Below are 23,936 nucleotides of genomic sequence, written 5' to 3' on the forward strand. Positions count from 1 at the left end.
CGGCAGAGTCCTCTTGCTCCACGCATAAAAGGGGGAAAAACCCATCTCCTGTCTCTCTCAAGATATCCTGGGGATCAAATGGATGGGGGTGTAAATGATTCTGTGAACTGGAGACTCCCTGTGGGCCATAGATCCTGATATTCCTGGGAAGAGCAAGAAAAAGAAAGAAGAATGAAGTTAGAAGGGGAAGTCAGGTCTAGGAAGACCCACAAGAATGGGGCAGGCAGGCCTGCTGGACCGGGGTCTCCATCTCTGTTGTTTATTGGGGATTTTGTGGCTTAATCCATCAACTCAGCCCCAGTGAAACCTGAGACCGATGATCCCCTGGGCAGGTGCGCTCTCACACGCCACACACACCAGACAGCAGGCTCTCTCACACACACATGTGCTGGAGAATGTTGCTATTCTTTCTTTGGGGCTCTTTGGCCTCTGCTCTCTGCAGCATCTCTGGTATCCCCAGGAGTTTTGGTGAAAATAAATTCCAAAAGTGTGAACTGTGGCCCATCTGCCCTGGATTCATGAGAAGCTTCTAGAGCAAAGGCGGTGGTGTCCTGGGCAGCCCCTGCTGCCTTCTGCCAGGACATCACTTTCTCTTCTGAGAAGAGGCGGTTAGAAGTATCAGTAGTGGTGGAGAAGAGCGTGCACAGAGGCCAGGCCTGGGGCCACTCACCCTCAGAATACGTTTGCAGAGTTGGTCTTGATCTGGCAACCCCAGGAACCTCCTCGGGCCTGATATGAGCTCAGAAGTCTGAGAGCTGACCGTGGGACAAGTCCAAAGGTGGACTGATTGTCTGAGTAGTGAGCACCGCATCACTGGGTGCCAGCAATTAGCCTTGGTCAATGACCTCTTGGCAGGGATGCTGGAGACAAGATGCAAGTCAAAGAAGGAGATGGGGTCCTCCCCTGAAAGTCTGTGACCAGCTGGGAGGAGGGGAAATGGGGTCAGTGGGAGACAGGGGACAACTCCTCAGGCTTCCAGTGCTCTTTTCCCTGTCTCTGTCTCTGTCCCCCTGAGGCATGAGGTGGACCTCATAGCAATTCTCAATAGAGGCATAGTGGAAGGCGTGGCTCGCACTGCTCAGACCCCAATGACGTCACTGATGGGGTGAAGTCCCACTGAAGGGTAGCTTGATACCCACCCTGGGGAGGGACAAGCTCCCTCGGAGGTTCAGCTTCCATGTCACCTCTCTGTCCCAGCTAATCCCATTCTGTCACTCACTAGCCGTGCGATCCTGGGCAAATCACTCCGGATTCCGGATTTGGCTTAGGTGGGTTCTGGGATCCCCCTCAGATTTAGTTACCTGAGGCTGACCCCCAGATTCAGTCCTAGGCCCTGATCAAGGTCCTCCCAACTTGAGGCTCCCTAGTGTCTAGGACCTCCTGGACTCCCTCCTGGGCCGTTGCCCAGCCTGCGAAGGCGGTCAGCCACTAGAATGTCTGAGTAATGGATGAGGCCCTGATTTCAACGTACTTGGACTCTAGAGAAAAACAGTGACAGGCAGAGCTGTGGGGAATGAGTAGAGGTCTGCCCTTGAGCTGGGCCAATGGGACGTGGGTGCCAAGTCTCCCTCTGCCAGGCCAGGCCTGCCCTCCCTCCTTTACTGGGGGCAGCCACGCTGGTATTAGACAGCTTTGACCTCCAAGCTCCGACTTCTGACGGGAAGATTTGGTTCCTTTGGGCCAAGGCTTGCTTCTCTCCAGCCCGTTGCTCCCCCTAGCCCGTGGACCAGGGTCTGGAGACTTAAGTGAGGAAGTGAGTCAGGAAAGTGGCATTTGGCAGGGAACTTTGCCCAGTTTGCCTGCTCGTCCCCAGATTGGGAAATGGTCTTGGCACACTGGGCCTGGGCCTCCCAGGAAGGGAAGTCCCAGTGGGGATTGCAAGCTGACCCATGCAGGAGGCAGGATCAAAGTCCCTGAGCTGTGCCCACCCCTTCCTGGTGGGGCTGTCCCAGGCAACAGGTGGGACAGGATCCCTGAGAGGGTGAGACTTGTGTGTGCAAGGGTGTGCCACTGCCTGGTGGCTGGACCGCCCCCCTCCCCCACCAGACCTTTTCTGGTGGTTTGGATTTCGTTTTCCAACTGGATATTCAGGTTTCTAGTGCAGTGATTCCCAGAACCCCAGCTAATGTGAAACCCTGTGGTAGCAGCCCCTTCCCTGGGGCAGTGATTGCAGGCCAGTTGCATGGCTGAAGGGAGATTTTTAAATGTTTGGCTGAGCTGGATGCTTGTGTTCTAGTGCCAAGGTAAGGTGTCAAATGGGAGCCCTACAGGGTGTAGAGGAAGCACCCCCAACCCCGTGGCTGAGGGCCGGGGCTCACGAACCAGCTATGGGTGGCTGCTGTTGTAAACATTAAGTGACTATCCAGCCACCTAGTTCTTGGTGGTCCTTTCCAGAAGAGGGTGGCCAGCTGCACCAGAGAGCTGTTGATGGGTCCCCACAGCCAGGTTTTGCCCCCCACCCTAGGCCCTTTCAGAGGCTGCTGTTTCATGTAGGTCAGTGAGCATGAGCAGGATCAGAGCAGGCCCTGGCCCTTCCCATATCTCCATTTCTTCTGAGATAAATGACCCAGTCAGTTAATCCCTTCTCCCCACTGCACAGATTAAGGAAGTAATTACTCTTCTCACAACAGAAGCTGTCAACGCCCCTGGGGCCTGGCTGGGGGCCTGGGAAGTCCCTGAGAGAGCTGGGGCCCAGCTTGGGAAAAGCTGCCTCACCTTGGGTCTGCAGCTGGGCCCGCATCCCACCTGCCTGCTGATCGAGTCTTCAGGGATTTTAGCCTCAATGCCGTGACAAGGCCTCTGTGTGCCGTCCATTCTGGGTGCTGGACCTTCTACCTTATCAGCCCCATCCAGCTGCATAATCGCATTATTAAGAAGTGGTTGTTGCTGTGGAAACTGTGTGGGTGACAGCAGGGGAGGGGGCGGTGGGCCATGCTCTCGGCCCAGCCCGTGCGCTTCAGTGTGGGAATGAAGAAAGGATCATCCATCTTGCCTGTCTGGATTGCAGGCAGCATCAGAGACTTGAGAAGTAACCTGCACTGTCTCTGCCCTTTATTTTTGACTTTCTTTGGATCGAGACCCCCAGGGATGCCCAGGCTCCAGCCTTGGTGTAGGAAGGGAGCACCCTCTGCTCCTGGGCACAGAGTTGCAGAACTGGGCTGTTGAGAGCATCCTTCATTGGCTCATTCTTTTGTTCAACAGATGTGCCAGGCACTGTACTAGGTAGCAAGGAGTATGCTGGTCTACAGAAACAGCAAACTGTCCTCACGGGCCACACACTCCAGTGGGAAGAAGCAGAAACTCAACAGAAAACATAAGTAACCCCGTGACATAGTTTCTGTACCTACACAGAAGCTGATGAGAACTATGGGGAAAGTTGGACAGCAGAAAGGCATGGGGGTTCAGGAACGGGGGGAAAGGAAATGAGATGCAGTTTCATTAGGAAGGTCAGGGTGGACCTCCATGAGAAAGGGGGAACTGTGCAAGCATTGACAGCTGGTGAGGGGGCCAGTGGCATTGCCTGAGGAAGCTCAGCCTGACTTTTGAGGTTTGGGGGTCCTAAAGAGGCCAGAGGGTGTATGGCAGTAAACAAGGGAAGTGTGGTGAGGAGGTCAGAGAACTAGTGGGCGTAGAGAATGAGGGTCTTGAGTGCCAGGTGGGGTCTTGGGTTATATTCTGAGTGAAACAGGGAGGCTTTCCCCAGGCATGACTTAGTGGTGTGGTGGGCTACCGTGACCACCAGGTAAATGGTGGGGGAAGCAGGAAGCCCGCAGAGAGCCTGGGGAGTGCGGAGGGGAGAGAAGTGACCAGGTGCTGGGTGTTTCAAGAGAACCTAAGAACAGTCTACTACAGCACTTACTTACCATGCAGACCAGCAATTTGAAGGTAGAGAAGATGGGATTTGCTGGAAGGTTGGGTGTGGAGTATGAGAGAAAGAGAGGAGTCGGGGCCCACTCCAAGGATTCTGGCCTGGGAGGAGCTGCTATCCACTGAGGTGGGCGGGTTGGAGAGGGGTGGCAGAGCCGGAGTCCAGGGCCGGACAAGCTGTGTATGACAGGCCCACTCATGTCCCGGTGGGGGGTGGGGAGGCCCTCTCGGCTGAGCAGTCTGGGACACAGGTGTGGATAGCTGCCTGCTGCCTCCTGGGGAGTATGCTGCCTACTTGGCACCTGCTTACAGATGGGATGGAGCCCAGGCTGGACCTCCTGATGAGTCAGAGTGGCTATCTGGCTCTCACACCCCTGCAATCTCATGGCTGTGGGCACAGTGAAGCACATCTGTGAAACTAAGACAAGGTTCCAGTCGCCTCTTGCTCCAGCGCCCTCCCTCCGAGTTGCTCTGTTTGTGTGAAGTGCTTTGAGGTTCATCCTCTCCCTCATGGGGACCTGACTGGGATGCTGTCCTTACCCCCATTCCGCTGGGGGAGGCTGAGGGTTTTAGAGAGATGAAGGAATTCACAGTCAGTTCTGTGGGTCAAAATGGCACCACCTACTGGGCCCTCTGCATGGGGTCCTGTTCTTTCCGTGCCCACTCTCTGCCACACCTGAGTGACACCCCAGTCCCCGTCATGGCCTTGAACTCAGCTCCTGGCCCCCTACACACACACACATCACTCATCACTCAGTGTATAGACTGTTTCTGGGCTGCCCTTGCCTACCTCGCCCTGTGACAGGAATTGGTGGGTAGGGAGCCAGAGAGAAGGGGACTAAGAGTAGAGCCCAGCGTCTGTCCTCAAGAGCTCACATTGCTGCAGGAGAGGCTATGTGCTCACCCATGCAGGCCAGGTAGCACGGGCAGGGCAGCTTGGCGTCACGAGGTCTGGGTGCTGGCTGCAGGTCCACGCTGCCAGGCGTTCTTGGACCTGTTGCCAGAGCAAGTGGCGTTACTACTTCTCAAGCCAGGCCAAAGTGTGCTGTTGCTTTCTGCTTCTAGAGGTTGTTCTGAAACAACCAGATAATGACCCCCTGAGCGTTTATAAAAATGTCTCTCAACATTAGGAAACTTCATCACCCCCAGGTAATTGTCACTTAACTGGTTGCCACTTCATGCCCGATAAAGCAAGGAAGGGCCCAATCAGAGGTTGGGGTGCCCCAGGACAAAAAAAAAAGAAAAAAATAAGTCCCCAGAGGAGGCGAGGCTTGGGCTGGGCTAGAGAGCTGGGAAGTACATTCAGTCAACTGAAGCAGTCGAACAAAGGCAATTTCAGACTTGCAAATTATTTTTTAAAAAGAAAGAGACCGAGTCTTCCTGCCTGCTCTTTATTAGGAAATTATAGATGCGTGCTTGCTCACAGCGCCACAGAGTCAAGACAGAGAAGATGAGAGATTTAGAAAATGGGATCCACCACGGGAAGGAAGCCAAGGGATGACAGTGAAGGAAAGTTCTGGGAACAAAGCTATTTAGCAGGCTCATAAAGAAGTTCATATTGGAAGCAGAGAACAGGGGGTTGAGGGCAGGGGGAGGGCGGTGGGGGGAGTGAGCTGATGAATTATCTGCTGTCTCTCTACCCCTGGCTCTGAGAGGGAGAGCGTTTACATTTCTGTGGGACAGTTGGGGAACTAATGGAAAACTAAACCAAAAAAAAAAAAATGTTTTTAGGCTAGTAACCTCAGGAGAAAGAATAAAAAAGGTGTGGTGAGCTTTACAGTATTTACATAGTTTTAAAAGATCCTGAACTCTGAGTGGGTATTTAAAAACAGCCCGTGATACTTGACCCCTGGGAGGGCAAGGGAGTTCGTGGAAAGGGGATCCTCGAGGTACGGGCTTGCCTTTCAAAACATAAGAATATAGCAATGATCAAATAATGGTAGATCAAATAATAACAGTCAAAGCAAATTGCTTGAAAATTTGAAAGCTACCAGAGTGAATTAGCATTTTTCAACACAAGTCCCCTTCGGAAATGGGACCAGCACCGGGCACCATTTTCTTGATGAGTCTGACTTTTTCATTTACGTGCATGTGTAAGTTGCACAAGAAAATGATTAACTATTTAAACTGGTAGAAGGTAGAAGGGAGTAATAATCTCCTGTGTGAACAGGCAGGTGGGATTATGGATTTGTTTTCTAGGCTTCCTGAGGCTTAGGGTGCCTGAGGTAAGGCTAGTTCTTTGGAGAACCTTGAAAGAAGCTGTCTCAGTGAAGTAAGCATTGTAGTGTGTTCCTGGTCTCTTCCCAAGGAAATCCGTAGGTGGACTCAGACTCAGACTCAAGAGGGGGCTTTTTGTTCCCAGAGGTTCCCCGCATCTTTACTTTCAGAACTAAGCCAGGGCAGTCCCAGCTGCTGGGGTGTTGTTACCCCATACTCTTACAAAGGCCTCTGCTCACCTCCTTGCTCCTTTGAGCTCACACCACCCTGTAAGGGAGGCGGGTTAAAGAAGAAGCAAGGAAGGTTCAGAGGCATCCCCTACCACTTCCCCAGGAGAGGCTTAAAGAGGAAACAGACGCTTAATCCGTGTGCATCAATTGCTTTGATCAAACTAAAAATTAATTGAAGAAAAAGGTGGAAATCCAGAATGGTAGAAAGATGAGTAGTTGCCTGGGAGGAGTGAGAACTGTCACCTCCTTAGCTTGACCTTGAGAGAGCAAAGGGGGGCGACCCTGGCCTCCCCAGAGAGCTCTGACTGGACAAACCTACTTAGCCACTCTCCTCCACACACCTGTCCCCAGAGAATGTGGCACCGTCGCTCTCTGGCCCAGTCCCCCTCACGGGCACTGATTTGTTCTCTCTGTCCCCAGGACTCCAACCTGTCCCTGCACGCAGACAACCCGGACCTCACTCCCTGCTTCCAGAACTCCCTGCTGGCCTGGGTCCCCTGCATCTACCTGTGGGCAGCACTGCCTTGGTACCTGTTCTACCTGCAGCGCCACGACCGAGGCTACATCATCCTTTCCTGCCTGTGCAGACTCAAGACGGTCAGGGGCTCGGGGCGCCCCTGCGGTGGGACTGGGGCTGGGCATTCTCCCACCACCCTCAACACCTGGGCTGGGTTTCCTGGTCTTACCCAACCTGCAGCCCAGGACCATAGCAGCCTACACCTGGTCTGCCGCCAGTGAGAGCCTCTCTGTGTGGGGAAGTTCAGACAAGCTCCCCAGCAACACTGCCTACCCTGGAGAGGCTTCTGGTCAGCTCCCAGCCCAGGCCTCAGGCCAGGCGAGGACAACTCTGGGGGCTTTGGGAACACGGGACTGTCAGACCTTCCGAAGCTGGAGGCCCCAACCTGTCTCCTGTCCGTAGGTCGTGGGCGTCCTGCTGTGGGGTGTCTCCTGGACCGACCTCTTCTACTCCTTCTACCTCTTGAGCCATGGCTGGGCCCCTGTCCCTGTCTTCTTTATCACCCCCTTAGTGGTGGGGGTCACCATGGTCAGTGGGGGCCTGGGAAGCTGAATGGGGGAGGGTTTCCAGTGGGTTGTGGGATGGTGATAGGGGAACACTGGACTCTGAGGAGAAGGAAGGACACCTTGGTGCTGGGATGAGAGTGAGTCCAGAAACATCTGGCCACATAGGGCAGGGAGGAGGGAGGCAGGCTGACATGTGGGCAGTCTTCCCTGAGCGCCCTCTGCCCTCCCTGCACAGCTGCTGGCCACCGTGTTGATCCAGTATGAGCGGTTGAAGGGGGTGCATTCCTCAGGGGTCCTTATCATCTTCTGGTTCCTGTGTGTGACTTGTGCCATCATCCCCTTCCGCTCCAATATCCTTTCGGCTTTGGCAGAGGTAAGGGGAAAGAAGGGAACAGCCCTTCTGGGGACACCTGAGTACTCGGGTCGCCACGGTGTCCCGCAGAGCCACTCCCCTCTGCTGTTGAGTCCTTGTTGTTTTTTTCCCTATTTCTTACATTTCTGTCCAGAAGCAGGCTGGGGTGTGGGTTTGAGGACCCAAGTAGTCAGGGGGATGGGGAAGAGACGGCCATTGTTGGATATTTGTGGTAGTGGGAGGGGGGGCCGCCACCATGTGCCGTGTCTGGCCAGGGTGGCCCCCAGGTCCTGCAGAATGACCACAGGCATGCAAACGTGCCTGAGGAGTTTAGGCCTGCCTACAGTCCCAGAACCTTGGTCTCTGCTGTTCTTCCCACCATCCTCCGTTCCTGGTCATCCTCTTGGTCTTTGGTGGGGGTGGGAGTGATGGGGTAATGGAACACTGGGGGGTCCTTGTAGCTCCCCCCTATTTGTCTTCCCAAGGGAAGGAAGCCAGTTTTGCTTGTAAGAGCACAGATGGAGCAATTGCTTATTCTTTGTGATCTTGGACAACTTGCTTAGCCCTTTGGAATCCGTCTCCTCTGTCGCAAACCAGTGTCCTAGAGCTCTCTACCTTGGAGGGAGGGCGGGTTGGACAAGGTGACATGGATAAGATGCTTGGCACATTACTGGGCGCAGGGCGAGTCCTCACTAAACTCTGCCTCCACTGTGCCCCTCCCTGTCTCCCAGAATTCTCTTGCATGGGGATCAGGGGCTCTGGAGGCTGCCCCCGTAGTCCAAAGGACTCCTCAGGGCAGACACTGCAGGCCTGGGAGTCTCTGATGCCGCCCTCCCCCCCTGCAGGGCAGGATCTCAGAACCCTTCCGCTTTACCACCTTCTACATCTACTTTACCTTGGTCTTCTTGGCCCTCATCCTGTCCTGCTTCAGAGAGAAGCTGCCATTTTTCTCCCCAAAGAATTTCGACCCTGTGAGTTTCCCATGAGCGGGCAGGTAGTGGGGATTCGCCAGTCCAGCCTCAGCCCAGCCCTCACCAGCATCCCCACGCCTTCAGGTGCCTCCCACCTCACGTCCATCATCTTCACAACGTGCAACCTGGGGCTTGGAGCAGGAGGCGCTGAGCTCTCCTCCCCTGCTCTGCCCTGAGTGGGCGGTGGGCACCCCTGATGCTCCCCTCTGACTCTCTTGCCTTCTAGAGACCCTGCCCAGAAGCCAGTGCGGGTTTCCTCTCGCGCCTTTCTTTCTGGTGGTTCACAGAGTGAGTTGGTTCTTCCTGTAGCCTGGGCAGGGTGAGGGTGGGGGCACAGGGTGAGAGTAAGGAAAGGGGACAGGCTGGGCAGGAAGGACAGGGGCCTGGGGAATGAGAACTCTTGATCACCACTCCCACCCCAGCCCCTTGCCGCAGGAGGTTTAGGGCAATTGAGTGGGAGAACCTGTCTGTTTGGGCGGGGGGCTGAGCACCGAGGCTGGGCTTGGCCTAGCTCCGATCCCAGGCTGCAGGCCAGTCGGCATCTGGCAGCCACAGGGACAGGCCTGGGCCTGGAGGGAGACCGTAATTAGTTCTGAGCTCCTTGGTCTGGGATAAGCTTGCAGTCTGTCATTTCCTTGGCCGCCCCTCAGGCCCGCTAGAGCAGGGTAATTGTGCCTGTGACCTGGCTGACAGCTCATTAACCGCGCTGCTCTGTGGAGGCGCCTGGGTGGGGGCCGTCCAGCCAGCCGTGTCCTTGTCCAGAGCCCCAGCCTAGATTTCACCACCAGGCCCAGGGGTCAGTGGAGCACCTGGGGAAGGGGTTGGGGGAGGGAGGCAGTGACCTCCAGTTCTATCCCTGGAAGAATAAAGGAGACACCTCCCTTGGCCTCTGCACCTTGGGGAGACCCTCCTTTCTGGAGGCCCTGGTGCTGCTAAAGTCTGATGATCCTGGGCGGGGGCTGTGGGGGCTGCCTCCCTGCACCAGGATGATCATCCTCGGCTATCGGCGTCCCCTGGAGGAGAAGGACCTCTGGCCCCTGAATAAAGAGGACAGCTCCCAGGAGGTGATGCAGAAGCTGCTGGAGGCTTGGAAGAAGCAGCAAAAGCAAGCGGCTCTGTAAGACCCTCCATCCTGGTGCCTTCAGCTGCGCCAGATCTCCTGCAGGGCTCTGGGATGAGCACAGGGTAGGGTATGTGGACGTGGCCACGACTGGTGCCCAGAGGCAGGAGGCCTGGGTGGGCTGCTCTCCCCAGCTCTGCTGAGGCTAGAGAACGACTTTTGTAGCGCGTTTTCTCCTCCAGGCACGTCCATCAGTTCCGTTCCTCTCCAGCAGCCCGCAGTGTAGTTCTCTGCCCCACTGCCCCAGATGGCAGGTGTCCGGAGGCGCAGGGTCTATGGCACGCCCAGGGTCTCCTAGCTGGGTGGCAGAGGCAGACTCCATGCCAGCTGTCTGGCCCACTGCACTCAGCACTGCACACGCTTCCCCGCCTGAAGGGTAGATCCAGGAACGGCCCTCAGGTGTGGAGGAGGCCAAGCCTTCTCTCAACCCTGCCTCTTCCGGTCTGGAGCGGGGCCGCGGGGCATGATCCAGTGATGGAAGGGTATCCACGGGCATCTGTTCAAGGACTCAGGAGCCAGACCAGCCAGGAGGGGGCTCAGAGTTCTCCTTCCCTACCCACTTCCCCCTGCACCTCCAGGCAATCCCCTGCCCTTTCACCTGCAGCTGGGGCCAGGCCCAGTGTTGGCTCCGCCCAGGGCCCCTGGTCACTGACAGGAGGAGCCAGGGACTTGGGTGTAGCTAGCGGCGTCTTGGCCTCCATGACTTATACAGCCCCCGGTCTGCTTACCCTGCTCCCCACCCCACCGCCATCTCCATCCCCTCCCTGCTGAGCCCCCCCACTGACTGGGCCATGGGCCATCCTCCCTCTCGGCACCCAAGGGCAAATCCTGGGGAGACAGGAAGAGGGCCAGAGGTCAGCTTACGGTCTTGGGGATGTGGATACCTCATCATATGCCCATAAGTGCCCGAAGACACAGGCCTTTGGGGGAGTTAGCTGGCAGGTCATGTTATCTGTCCCCCAGCAACCTGTCCTTCCCCTCCTTGCTGCTGCCACCCCCAAATCCGCCTCTCCGACCTCACCGGCCCTAGATACCCTTGGCCTCGTATGCCCATTTCTAACCATCCTCCTTTCTCCCCTGACCAGAAACAAGGCTGTAGTGGTATCTGGGAAGACAGTCCCCAGTGAGGTTGAGGTGCTGTTGGGGGGCCAGGCCAGGCCCAGGGAGCCCTCCTTCCTGAAGACCCTGCTGGCAACCTTTGGCTACCGCTTACTCGTCTGCGCATGCTACAAGCTGATGCAAGACCTGATCTCCTTCATCAATCCGCAGCTGCTCAGGTCTGGACACACCCCTCCTTCTGCAGCACCCTCCTACCCCCACCCTGCACAGAGCTTCGATTGCTGACTGGGGCTAAGGACTGAGCCAGAGCCAGGGACAACATACAAAGAAGCCCAGAGCAGGAGCCAAAGGTTCTACGCCTTTCCATGTGGTAATGGCTCTGCACCTCAGTTTCCCCATTCACAAGCAACTTACATTTACTGAGGACACGTGTAGTGTGTGCCAGGAACTGTGGTGGACACGCTAACTAATCCTCTCTTTAAATTCCCCCAATAACCCTAAGAATAATCCTATGCTTACTTTATAAATGAGGAAGTAAAAAAAGCTGAAAACGAAAACAAAGAAAAGCGAGAAAGCAGAAATTCAGAGGGCGACGTGACTTGCCCAGGGCACATGGCAGGCACAATGGACTCGACTGCAGGACCCTTCTGCTGCCAGCTATGGAGTTCTTCCCTCTCCGGCAGCACTGTCATCTGCAGTGCTTAGTCATCTCCCACATCAGTGGCGTGGAGTAGGAGTTCTCTAAAGAAGGGGCGGAGAGGAGCGCTGCCTCACCCCTCTCTTCATGCACCCAGTCACTGGACCAACACTTACTGAGCCCCCAGGACCCAGCGGGGGCCTAACAACATGGCGGAAAATAAGACATAGCTCTAAAGTCTCACGGGAGAAACCGCCATGTAAATCAGAGTGAGTGTGGGCAGCAGAGCACTTAAGTGTCCGGAGAGATCCAGAACGGGCAAGGAAGGCGGCCTGGGCAGGAGCAGGCCATACCTGCCAGTAGGGAGGCTGTGGGATCTGGAAGACCAGGCAGGCGGTTATTCACTCGCTGAGGAAGGGGGGGAGTTGCGGCCCAGGCAGAGCCCAAGGGAGAGGGAAGAGCCAAGAAATCCTTGAAAGACTCAAGTCAGAGAAGGGCCTCTGGTTTGCATTTCTGAAAGATGCCCAGACCAGTAGTGAGGGGATGGAGGGCAGGGTGGCCGGCGGAAGTGCGCCAGCCAGGTACAACTAGAGTCCAGGCCAGGGAGAGACACAGTCCAGATGGCCGGGTCCCGGGGCCACCTGGGGAAGTGGAAGGTGCTGGATCTTTAGCTGAAATGCTGAGCCACAGGGAGGAGGACACGGACAAGGTGCTGAGTTGAGTCTGGGCCACACTGGGCCCTCAGTGTGGCTGGGCCCTAAGTGAGCCAGAGAGCATGTTTCAGAGCTGTAGGATGGGAGCCGTGGCCCACAGCTGTGGCTGAGCTCCCCAACACAGCCGTGTGGAGCACCCAGGCAAAACCCTAGAGAGCTCTGACAGAAGAAGGACTGGGAGGGCCAGGATTTGGGGTGTGGAGGGACCCAGAGATCACTTCCTGAAGGCATGGCCTCCAGAGAAGCAGGGAGACCATAAAACAGAGGAAGACGAGGTGGAGTCTGTTAGGGACGTTGCCAAGAACAGAGGACGGCCCTGAGCAGGGTCTGCAGTGAGGGAGGGTGTGTGTTTCCCATGGCCCCTGTAGCAGAAGAGTGCAAATGAGGTGGCTTAAAACAGAAATGAGTTCTCTCTCCGCTCTGGAGGCCAGAGGTCTGAAATCAAAGCGTCAGCAGTCTTGGTTCCTCCTAGAGACTCTGAATAGAATCTGTTCCATGCCTCTCACGTGGCTTCTGGTGGTTGCTGGCAGTCGTTGACATTTCTAGGCTTGTAAACACATCACTCCACTCTGCCTCTATCAGAATGGTGTCCTGGGTGAGCGCGCACATGTGTGTGCGTGTGTGTGTGTGTGTGTGTGTGTGTGTGCACGTGGGCATCTCTGTGCACGGGCATCTCTGTGCACACGTCCCTCTCCTTTTTCTTATAAAGACACCCTCTCCCCTTGCAGCATCCTCATCAGATTTATTTCAAACCCTGATGCTCCCAGCTGGTGGGGCTTCCTGCTGGCCGGGCTGATGTTCGTGTGCTCCATGGCCCAGACCCTGATCTTACACCAGTATTTCCACCGCATCTTTGTGCTCGGACTGAGGCTTCGGACGGGCATCATAGGTCTCATCTACAGGAAGGTCAGCTGCAGCGGGGCCGGGGGTGGGCGGGTGTTGGGGTAGATGTGGGAGCCAGTCCTGGGGAGCTCCTGGGCCCAGCCCACCACCTGCTGCCCACCTGCAGGCCCTGGTCATCACCAATTCAGTCAAACGTGAGTCCACTGTGGGAGAAATTGTCAACCTCATGTCAGTGGATGCCCAGAGCTTCATGACCACTGCCCCCTACATCAACCTGGTGTGGTCAGCACCCCTGCAGATCATCCTGGCTGTCTACTTCCTCTGGCAGGTGACTCTACCCTCTTGTGAATCCGAAGAAGGGACAAGAAAGGGTTGTCCTTGGGTCAGCAGTGGGGCTAATGATGGGCACCAGCGCTTCCCCAGATATTGGGGTGAAGACAGGGCTGTGCTGGGGTCTGCTATCAGGTCTTTCAGCCTTCCAGCAGAGCCCAGGAGGCGGGAGGGCCTCCCTGGCTGTGTGCCCTTGGCCGTCCTCGCCCGAGTTCTGTGTCTGCCTGCGTCTGGACGCCCTTTGAGGTCTGCGTGTTTGTCCCTGTCTACCACTGCTGTACACAAAGCTCTTATTTTGGTTTCCTTTATGTATTCTCCTCTGGCTCACTCTGGTTGACCACCAGCTTTTGCGTCCCACCCATCTCTACATTTCAGGCCATTAGGCCTCTGTCTGTTGGGTTCTGTCTGTACACTCCAGGGATCTGTCTGTCCCTCTTACCTCCCCACCTCAGAACCTGGGTCCTTCCGTCCTGGCCGGAGTCACCTTCATGGTCTTGCTGATCCCACTCAATGGAGCCATAGCCATGAAGATGCAGGCTTGGCAGGTGGGTGCTCTCACAGGTGATGGAGTACCTGGCCAGGTAGGGAGGGGAAGGGCACCCCCAACCTGAGGCCTCTCCTCTATCCTACTCCCGCTGAGTGTGGGTGGCTCTGCCGGGAGGCTGCTGCACCCCAGACATACCCTGAACCCAGAGATCTAGGCTGGCAGGGGTGTGGGGTGCCTCACCAGGAAAGGGGAGCAGACCCAGATGAAGGTTGATATGGAGTTGAGGTCGGCAGCTTTACAAAGGAGCAGGAGCTCCTGAGGAGCTTCAGTCTGCTCTCTAGCCTCACAGTAACCCTGAAAGACTTGGGCACTGCCTTTTTTTCTTTTTTTAATTTGGGTTTTACAATTTTTTAAATAATATATAATAATATGATAGTTTATTTTTACATCATTCTGTGCCTTTTTCAATCTCAGTTGTAATCCCTGTGGGCATCCCCTCACCAAATCACCAATGTGCCATCACCATAATCCAGTGCACTCCCTCCCCCACCTCCATTTTTTATCCCATTCCCCACTCCACCCCCATAAAATGTCTCTGGTATATATTTGTTCATTACTATTCCCCCACCCCTGGTTGTTTATGCTCCTGCTATGAGTGAAACCATCTGGTATTTTTCTTTTTCTTTTTGGCTTATCTCACTAAGCATGATCCCTCCCAGCTCCATCCATGTTGCTGCAAAAGGCATGGGTTTATCTTTTTTGATTGCAGAGTAATATTCCATTGTGTACATGTACCACATCTTTTTAATCCAGTCATCTACTTTTGGGCATTTGGGTTGATTCCTTGTTTTTCCTATTGTAAATAAAGCAGCAATAAACAAGGGGGCTCCAGATGTCTTTTTGAATCAGTGTTTTTGTGTCTTTTGGATAGATACCTAGGAGTGGGATTGCTGGGTCATATGGAAGCTCCATGTTTAGCAGTTTGAGAAAACTACAAACAGTTTTCCATAGTGGTTGTACTAGTTTGCATTCCCAGCATGCACTGCCTTATTTTGCAGCTGAGGGACCAAGACCCCTGTTGTGGAAGTTCCAACTGAGGCAGATCTGGGGTTCCAACCTGTATCACCTGGTCTAGTGAGAATTTCTCCCACCACACTGTGTTGAACATAAATATTTAGCCAGTCATTCAGTCCTTCATTTACCAGCATTTACTGAAACCTTCAACAGTTTCCTGCTGCACATGGATCCATGACAGACCCGCTAGGACCCGGCTCCCACCAGGCTCCAGCAAACCCTGCAAACCCTCACCCCTCCGAGTATGACCAAGTGCCAGCCAGTCTGGCCTCCTTTTCTCTAAAGCACAAGCTCTGCTTACTTCTGAGCCACCACACACTCTGTTCCCTGGAATGCACCTCACCCTTCCTCGCTTGTCCATTTCCTTTACCTCCTGTTAAAAACACCAATATCCAGTCCCCACCCTGTCTTTCTCTCACAGAATCCGGCTGTTCCCCTTCAGATAAGCATACTGATTTATTACACATTTACTCGGCCTGCTTCTTGTCTGCCTCCCCGACCAGACTGTCAGCTTCCTGATGGCAGGGCATTTGATTCGAGTTGTTCGCCATTGTTACCTGTCCCACATCTAGCACCTGGCCCAGCTCATCCGAGGTCTTCACTCATTTGGGGCTGAGTGAATAAATTGATTCCGTGTGCCATGCTGGGCCAGGGTCTGTGGGAACAATGAGAAATAAGGCAGAAGTGGGGCAGGGGAAACACCTCCACTCTTTCCGCAGGTAAAGAAAATGAAGTTCAAAGACTCTCGCATCAAGCTGATAAGCGAGATCTTGGGGGGCATCAAGATGCTGAAGCTGTATGCCTGGGAGCCTGCCTTCCTGAAGCAGGTGGGAGACATCCGTCTCCAGGAGCTCCGGCTCCTTCGGAAAGCTGCCTACCTCCACGCCATATCAACCTTCACCTGGGTCTGCTCCCCTTTTCTGGTGAGGCACCCCCCCACCGCCAGCCTAGATCTCTGGGCTCGGGGTGTGCCTGGGGTACAGCAGCCTCCAACCTGACACCCACCTGCCCTGTGCCCAGGTGACTCTGGTCACCCTCGGGGTGTACGTGCTGGTGGACCAGAACAACGTGCTGGACGCTGAGAGGGCCTTTGTGTCCGTGTCCCTGTTCAATATATTAAAGGTCCCCCTCAACATGCTGCCCCAGTTCATCAGCAGCCTAACCCAGGTAACACGGGTAGGGCTGGAATTAGGGTAGGCAGTGGTGGGGGTGGTAAGCAGGGAGTCACCGGGGCCAGAGGGCCATTTCACCTTATGGGAAATTGTTCAGAGTTGAACGAGGTCACTTGGGGTCAGAGGAATTCCCTGAAGCCTGAATTCTAGAGACAAAGTCCAATTCCCAGCTGAGATTCTTTGGGACCTAACAGTGGGAGCCAGTGAAGACACAGGGGCAGGAGGGCCCAGCCTCATTCAGAGAGTTGGGAGCAAGGGCGGGGCGGGGGGGGGGCGGCCCAGGCACAGCTGCCAGGCTGACTCACACTATCCTACAGACCAGTGTGTCTCTGAAGCGGATCCAGCATTTCCTGAGCCAAGCCCAGCTTGACCCCCGGAGTGTGGAGAGAAAGGCCATCTCCCCAGGTCCAGCCGCCCTGCTGGGCTGCCTTTGCCCTGCGCCTGCTCCAGAGAAGCTTCTGCCCCAAGTCCTCCAACGTTTCTCTACGACTCCCATCCCTCTTCCTCCTCTCACTTCTGTTAGACTCCTTCAACTCTCTGCCTGCCTCTCTCTTCTGGTCTCTTCTCTCCCTTCCATTCCTCCATTCTCCTGCCTCCCCAGGGCTCTCCCTGCCCCTGCCACAGGATTTCTTCACCCTGCCCCTAAGCTCCCCAGCCTTCACTCGGGCTCCCCATACCTCTCAGTATCTCCCCCCCGATCCACTTCCCTCACCCTTGGTGCCCTGACCCTGTCCACCTTCATTCCCCCCAGGCTATGCCATCACCATACACAATGGTACCTTCACCTGGGCCCAGGACCTGCCCCCCACCCTGCACAGGTATCAGCTTCTAGCTGCTTAAAGTGGGCTGAAGCTTAGACCTTCAGCAAACACCTCCCAGGATTTGTCCCGGGAAGCAGGAAGGGTTTTGGCTTGCCTGCTCCATTGAACCGGCGGGAGAATGGCTTCAGGCAGCAGGCAAAAGGTAGGAGACCAAGACTCTGACATCTGACTCTGATTGGCCTCTTGGCCCTCAGCCTAGACATCCAGGTGCCCACAGGAGCCCTGGTGGCCGTGGTGGGACCTGTGGGCTGTGGGAAGTCCTCCCTGGTATCTGCCTTGCTGGGAGACATGGAGAAGCTGGAAGGCGAGGTGCATGTACAGGTGAGAGAAGCAAGGTCTCGTGGGAAGGGAAGCTTGGCCGGGCCCTGGGTGAACCCAAGGTAACCTTCGCCCATGGCCTTCTCCTCAGGGCTCCGTGGCCTATGTGCCCCAGCAGGCATGGATCCAGAACTGCACTCTTCAGGACAACGTGCTGTTTGGCCGGCCCCTGGACCCCAAGTGCTACCAACGGGCTCTGGAGGCCTGTGCTCTGCTGCCGGACCTGGAGATGTTGCCTGGTGGCGACCAGACAGAGATTGGAGAAAAGGTACTGGGACCCCTCCCACCCCCGGGGGAGTCAGCACACACAGCTGCTCGCCTCAATCCAGACCAGGCTCCTGTATTCCTCCCTCCGTCTCTCCCTTCTGCGCCCCCCCCCCCCCCCCCCCGTCTTCACACATTCTGGGATCATCAGCCCAGATCTGGACTAGGCTCTGGGAAACAGATCTGTTAGTGGGAGTGGCCAACCCGTGACTAGCAGGAGAATGCTGCACAGCCCAGGCTGCAGGCCTCTGCAGGGCAAAAGAGGGCACGAGGCGGGGCTGCGTATGAAAAGCATCTTTTTAAAAAAAAAATAATACAATGGCTTATTTTTATATCACTTTGTACCTTTTTCCATCTCAGTTGTACTCCCCTTTGGCTTCCCATCACCAAATCACCCGTGTGCCATCACCATAGTGCAGTGCATTTCCCTCCCGCCATTGTTTTTGATCCCATTCCCCACTCCACCCCCGTAAAATGTCTCTGGTTTATGACTGTTCATTATTATTATCATTTTCCCGCCTGGTCCATTATACTCCTGCTATGAGTGAAACCAGCCAGTATTTTTCCTAGGAAAAGCATCACTTTTGAGCTGAATCTTAACAGCAAGGAAGAAGGAACACATCACTCGTGTACTCATTCATTCATCCACCAGATTGTCTTACACACCTGCTGTATGCCAGGCAATACTAGACAGTAGTGATTATTTTTTATTATTATTTTTAAAAGATTTATTTATTTATGCACACAGAACTAGGGTACAGGCCAGAGGTGCAGGGGCAGTGAGAGGATTCACCAGAGACAGAGTGGGGAGCAGAACAGGCAGATCGACGAAATACACTGCTGAGGGGAGCAGTGGGAGGACTAGGAGAGGTCTGACACGCCATGTGGGTCACCTCCCTGGCTGGGGATCGAACTCATGGAGTGACTGCTTCTAGCATCATAGTGCTGTGCTTTAACCTGCTGCGCCACCAGGGAGGGCCCTCGTCAGTAATATATGAAGGCAGTAAATCTCTGCTTTCATATAGCCTACAGTCCTGTTGGGGCAAGAGACAATAAGCAGTGAAAAGCAAAATCTATTAGATAAACATTTGCAGCAGAGGATAAAGGAGAAGCAGACTTTGGGAATTGTACGTGGCTATATGTTTAAGTAGCTTGGGGAATCCAAGACCTGGACTAGTGAGGGGGGAGCCCAATCTGGGGAGAGGGAGCTGGTGTGGGGAGAGCATTTGAGACAGAGGGAGCATGAAGTATGAAGCCCCCAAGGCAGGACTAGCCAGGAGGCCCGTGTGATTGGCGCAGGGCCAGCAGGGGTGAGAAGGAGAAACTGAGGTCAGACAGGTGACCAGTCAGCCGGGTCACACAGGGGCTTCTAAGGACTTCTTGGGAGATGTGAGCCGAGGAAGTGTGGGTGAACTGGCATCTGGATACAACTTGGAGTAACTGGAGACTAGGATGGGGTTGGGAGGGCGTATCGGGTGCGGCAGAGCATTGGATTTGGGCCTTTACCCTAAAAACAATGGAATATCAGTGAAACTTTAAAAAATTTTTATAAAATATACATAACACTGAGCATCTTTTAAAAAGTGATTTCTTTATGCATACAAGAACTGGGGTACAGGCTAGAGGCTAGGGAGGGTGAGAGGATTTACCAGAGACAGTGGGGAGCAGAACAGGCAGATTGACAGAAATACACTGCTCAGGAGAGCAGCGGGTGAGACAGGAGAGGTCTGCTGCACCCTGTGGGTCAGTTCCTTGGCCGGGGATTGAACTCATGCTTCATAGAGCTGTACTTTAACCCTTTGTGCCTCCAGGGAGGGCCTACATTTACCATCTTAAATATTTTGAAGTGTGCATGTCAGTGTTAAGTGCATGTCCATTTTGCAATGAACCTCCAGAGCTCTGTTCATCTTTCAGAATTGAAACTCTACCCAATAATCAACTACTCCCCAGTCCCTTCTACCCCCAGTTCCTAGAGAACTCCATTCTATTTCCTCTTTCTAGGAATGTGACTCCAGGTACTTCAGATACAGGTAATTACATAGTATCTCTTTTTGTGACTTAGTCACTTAGCATACTGTCTTCAAAGTAGATCCATATTGTTGCATATATCAAAATTTCCATCCTTTTTAAGGCTGAGTAATATCCCTCTGTATGAATAGATCTCATTTTATGTTTTATTTTATTTTTACTGTTCAGAACACTTGTTTTGCTTCCATTTTTTAGCTATTGTGAATAATGCTACTATGAATATGGGTGTTCAAATATCTCTCTGAGATCCTACTTTTAATTTTTCTCAGTATATACACAGAAGTGAAGTTTCTAGATCAAATGGTAATTCTATTTTCCCCCCCAAATTACCATACTGCTTTTCATACTGGTTGCACCAAAAGAGTACAAGCATAGCATCTAATTTCTTCACATCTGGGCCAACTCTCCTTATTCTCTGGGTTTTGTGTGTGTGTTTGTGTCTTTTTTTTTTAAAGCAGTCATTTTATAGGTGTGACATGTTATCTCATGGAGGCTTTGATTTACACAATTAGTGATGTTGAGCCTTTTATCACGTGCTTCTTGGTCATTTGTGAGAACGGTCTATTTAAGTCTTTTGCCCATCTTAAAATTTGCCCATTTTTAAATGAAGATGTTTGATTTGTTGTTGTGGAGTTGTATAAGTTATTTCCATGTATTGGATATTCATTCCTTATCAGGTTTATAAGTTGCAAACCTATTTCATAGATTGCTTTTTCACTTTGTTAGTTATCATTTATATACCATTTTTAATTTTGATATGATTCTATGAGTGTGTTTTTACTTCTATTGTCTGTGTCACAGCCAAAACTCATTGTCGAATATGGTGACGCAAAACTTTCCCCCAACTTATCTTCTAAGAGTTTTATAGCTTTAGGTCTTTTGTTTTTTGTTTTTATACTAAAGATTTCAGTGTATATTCCCTCAAAATAGAGACATTCTACAACATAGCTTTAGTTGAAGGATCAAAATCAAGAAATTTAACATTAATATAAAATTACTATCTCATTCACAGTCTGTATTCATATGTCATCATTTGTCCCAATAATGTCTTTTTTTTAGCTATCTTCTCTCTTGTTCTGGGATCTGACCCAGGATCCTGAATTGCATTTAGTTGTCATATCTCTTTGTTCTCTATCAATCTGGGTAATTCCTCAGTCTCTGGCTTCAGGATCTTGACATTTTCTAAGTGCTCAAGCCAGTTATTTTGTAGAATGTCTCTCAACTTAAGCACAATTACATTCAGATTATATGTTTCTCAGTGCAACATCAAAGAACACTGTTGCATCCTTGGTGCAACAAATGAGGATGAACATGAAATCAGTTGTGCCTTCTTGCCAATGTTAACTTTGATCACTTGACTGAGGTGGTGATTTCATTACATAACTTCCATGTATGATTCATATTTGAGTTTGTGTTTATTAAGATGCTTACTAAATGGTGATTTCCTAACTTCATTCCTTCTGTAGTTAGTAGTTGGCATTCTACTCTGAAAAAGAACTTTCCCCTCCTCCCCTTTTTTATTTAGTCACACATTTTCTTTCTATCAATATGGGTTTGTGAATTCTCACTTAACTCAATGAGCTATAATGCATTGCCATCATTATTTCCTTTGATGCTCAATGTGTCAGTTTTAAGAAGGAACAGGAACTGCATTCTGGAAATCTGCCCCTGGAAGTACAGGAACCTGTGAGGAGACTCTTATACTCATCTGGGGGAAATGATCAGAGTCTGAGTCTGGCAAGGCGGGTGAGGTCATTTTAAGTAGGAGTCCAATGTTATAGATACCCAGAGGAGACCTTCCTATCCATGACACAACTCTTTCTTTCCCTCCCTGCTGCACCCACACCAACCTAACTTAGTGCCCAGCACATAGGAGGCCCTGGAGAAAGACTGTTGGTTAAATGCAGGCCTGCTCACACGCCTGTCAGTCTAACCACACACTTGTGCCCTGATCTTCCCCTACAGCTCCCATTCCAACCCACATTTGCGCTCCCCAAGGATCAACTTCTCAGAGTATTCCAAACAGCTGGGCCCTGTTCCAGAAGGACTAAAGAAAGTGGTGAATGGAAAGCAGCCTCTTCCTCTGGATTCTGCCACTTGGGCCCATTCCTGTCTCCCTCAGTTTTCCAACCATGGATTAATGGAGAGATCTTGCCTCATCTTTGGCAACTGAACCATCTGTCAGGGTTGATGAAATCTGGAGTACTGCTGAGTTTCCGTCCTTTCTTTTCCCTTTAATTATTCAGGACCTTGGACAACGTCGTTAACATCTTGGACTCCAATTGTTCATCTAGAAACTAGAGCTAACAAAACCCCTAAGATGACTAGAAGGACTAGATCTGAGAACCAAATTGGAGTGAAAGTCATCTACAAACTGTATGGGTGAAAGGAGATAAGTGGGTCTGTTAAGGACTTCATGGGGGTTTCCAGCCACCCAGAGAATAAAGGAGGCGGGGGGATTCCAGCTAGCCAGGGTAGTGACTAAAGGAAAGGATGTTCCCACTTGCCCGGGAGGAGTCTAAGGCCCCTTCCTTTGTCACCTTAGAGATCGCAGGGACAGGACCAGGCACATCAAGTGTGCATTTGGAGGCCTGCCATGGATTGACCTGGACAAGGCCCTAACCTGTCTGACTCCCTTTTCCCCAGCACCCACCTCTCACCTCCCTCTTCCATCCAGGGCATTAACCTGTCTGGGGGCCAGCGGCAACGGGTCAGTCTCGCCCGAGCTGTTTACAGTGACGCCGACATATTATTGCTGGATGACCCACTTTCAGCAGTGGATTCCCATGTGGCCAAGCATATCTTTGACCAAGTCATCGGGCCAGAAGGGGTGCTGGCAGGCAAGGTGAGGACTGAAGGAGGCAAAGGGGAGATCTAAAAGAGAGAACTGGTGGAGGCCTGGGGGGTCTAGTGAGCCTGGGAGGTGGGGGAAAGCATCTGAGAAGCAGGAGTGCAGTTAGGCTGCAGGGGAGACCCAGGCTGGGCACACACCAAGTAGGCACAGGGAATACTGGGTGAGTCACGGTTGTGCCTATTCATGCTCTCTGGCACAGGGTGCCTCAAACTCACCGTGTGGTCGCATGCCTATGTGGGTGTGTGTCGAGGGCGGTGGTGGGGATGACCTGCTGCCCTCTCCCTAGACACGGGTGCTGGTGACACACAGCATCAGCTTCCTGCCGCAGGCAGACTTCATCGCAGTGCTCGCTGATGGACAGGTGTCCGAGGTGGGCTCCTACGCAGCCCTGCTACAGCGCAGAGGCTCCTTTGCCAGCTTCCTACACACCTTCGCACCCAACAGAGATCACCTGGATGACAGCAATGCCGGTACTTGCCATCTCTGACCCTCCGGAATCCCCTGCCCTCCCAGGGCACTCCTAGACAACCCCAGTGTTGTGCTAAACAGTTTGGGGAAACTTGGACCACCTGTGTGGCAAAGGACATCAGCAAGAGGGAGAGTGGCCTGGCAGCAGTCTGGCCCTCCTCCGCTTGCCTAAGTGCAATCCTGGGTCAGCAGTGAGGTCTCAAGGGTCAAAGGGGGAGGGACAGGTCTGGCTAATACAGTTAAGCTGATTCACACTACATCGGGTGGTAAATATACAAGTGGTTGGAAAAGTGACTTCTGTATCAATGAATATTTACTGAGCAATTATACAGGCATTATTTCAGACACTGAGAGATAGCAGCAAATAGGCCCTATCTCCATGAAGGAGTACACTGACATTTCTGGGCTCGTGAGATCCCCACACCTCTTTGCTCTGTGCTGGCTCCCCAGCCCCAAATTCTGGGCTGGCTCACATATCTTTTCCTGGGTTTTCTTGCCTACTGACATATATCCAGTGAACATGTCTTGTTGCCCCTTGCTAAGCCTTTGAAACATGTTATTTTCTTTAATCCTTACAGTGACACAATAAAACAGGCACCATTGTTACCCTCATTTCATATATGTCTAAAGTCATGCAGTGAGAAGGTGGGACTGAAACTCAGTCCGCCTGACTCCAGAGCCCAAGTTCCTAACTCTTATTCTTTTGGGTCCCCTTCTCCATAGTCCTGATAGGAAGTGTTTCTTCTGGTCTAGCCTATGTCTTTCATGCTGCCTTTACTCCTTCCAACACAAAACTGGTCATTTATTTTTGAGACAGTTCTTGCTGCCCTTTTAGTCCCTCTCACTTTCTCTTATATTTGAGCATTCATTGAGGTTGGGATGGGGGGACACTAGGAGCTTGTGGGATGACCTAGTTGACCTCTGTGTCCTTCCTCCCCTCGCCTCCCTCCCAGCAGCCCTGGCTGATGCAAAGGATGAGGAGGCGCCACTGACTGAAGATACTCTCGGTGATCGCACAGACCTGATGGATGATGAGCCAGTCATGTATGGAGACAAGAAACAGTTCATGAGGTGAGCCCCTGAGGCTG

The 23,936-nt window shown here is 52.9% G+C and overlaps 1 protein-coding gene across 1 annotated transcript in view; it reads left to right on the plus strand.

Annotated features, from left to right (window-relative positions):
* ABCC3 (ATP-binding cassette, sub-family C (CFTR/MRP), member 3) overlaps positions 1 to 23,936 on the plus strand; it is a 39,960-nt gene that overhangs the window by 2,240 nt on the left and 13,784 nt on the right. Inside the window, exons 2-20 of the mRNA XM_004685003.2 lie at positions 6,735 to 6,911; positions 7,234 to 7,359; positions 7,573 to 7,710; positions 8,535 to 8,660; positions 8,887 to 8,948; positions 9,646 to 9,777; positions 10,866 to 11,057; positions 12,918 to 13,095; positions 13,199 to 13,360; positions 13,815 to 13,907; positions 15,643 to 15,846; positions 15,944 to 16,090; positions 16,413 to 16,500; positions 16,847 to 16,913; positions 17,111 to 17,237; positions 17,326 to 17,502; positions 22,204 to 22,371; positions 22,667 to 22,850; positions 23,805 to 23,919. Of these exons, the coding sequence (XP_004685060.1) occupies positions 6,735 to 6,911; positions 7,234 to 7,359; positions 7,573 to 7,710; positions 8,535 to 8,660; positions 8,887 to 8,948; positions 9,646 to 9,777; positions 10,866 to 11,057; positions 12,918 to 13,095; positions 13,199 to 13,360; positions 13,815 to 13,907; positions 15,643 to 15,846; positions 15,944 to 16,090; positions 16,413 to 16,500; positions 16,847 to 16,913; positions 17,111 to 17,237; positions 17,326 to 17,502; positions 22,204 to 22,371; positions 22,667 to 22,850; positions 23,805 to 23,919 (2,663 nt within the window). The remainder of the gene's footprint in view (positions 1 to 6,734; positions 6,912 to 7,233; positions 7,360 to 7,572; positions 7,711 to 8,534; positions 8,661 to 8,886; positions 8,949 to 9,645; positions 9,778 to 10,865; positions 11,058 to 12,917; positions 13,096 to 13,198; positions 13,361 to 13,814; positions 13,908 to 15,642; positions 15,847 to 15,943; positions 16,091 to 16,412; positions 16,501 to 16,846; positions 16,914 to 17,110; positions 17,238 to 17,325; positions 17,503 to 22,203; positions 22,372 to 22,666; positions 22,851 to 23,804; positions 23,920 to 23,936) is intronic.

The sequence above is a fragment of the Condylura cristata genome, unplaced genomic scaffold (genome assembly GCF_000260355.1).
Source record: "Condylura cristata isolate star-nosed mole 26May11 unplaced genomic scaffold, ConCri1.0 scaffold00017, whole genome shotgun sequence".
NCBI lineage: Eukaryota > Metazoa > Chordata > Mammalia > Eulipotyphla > Talpidae > Condylura > Condylura cristata.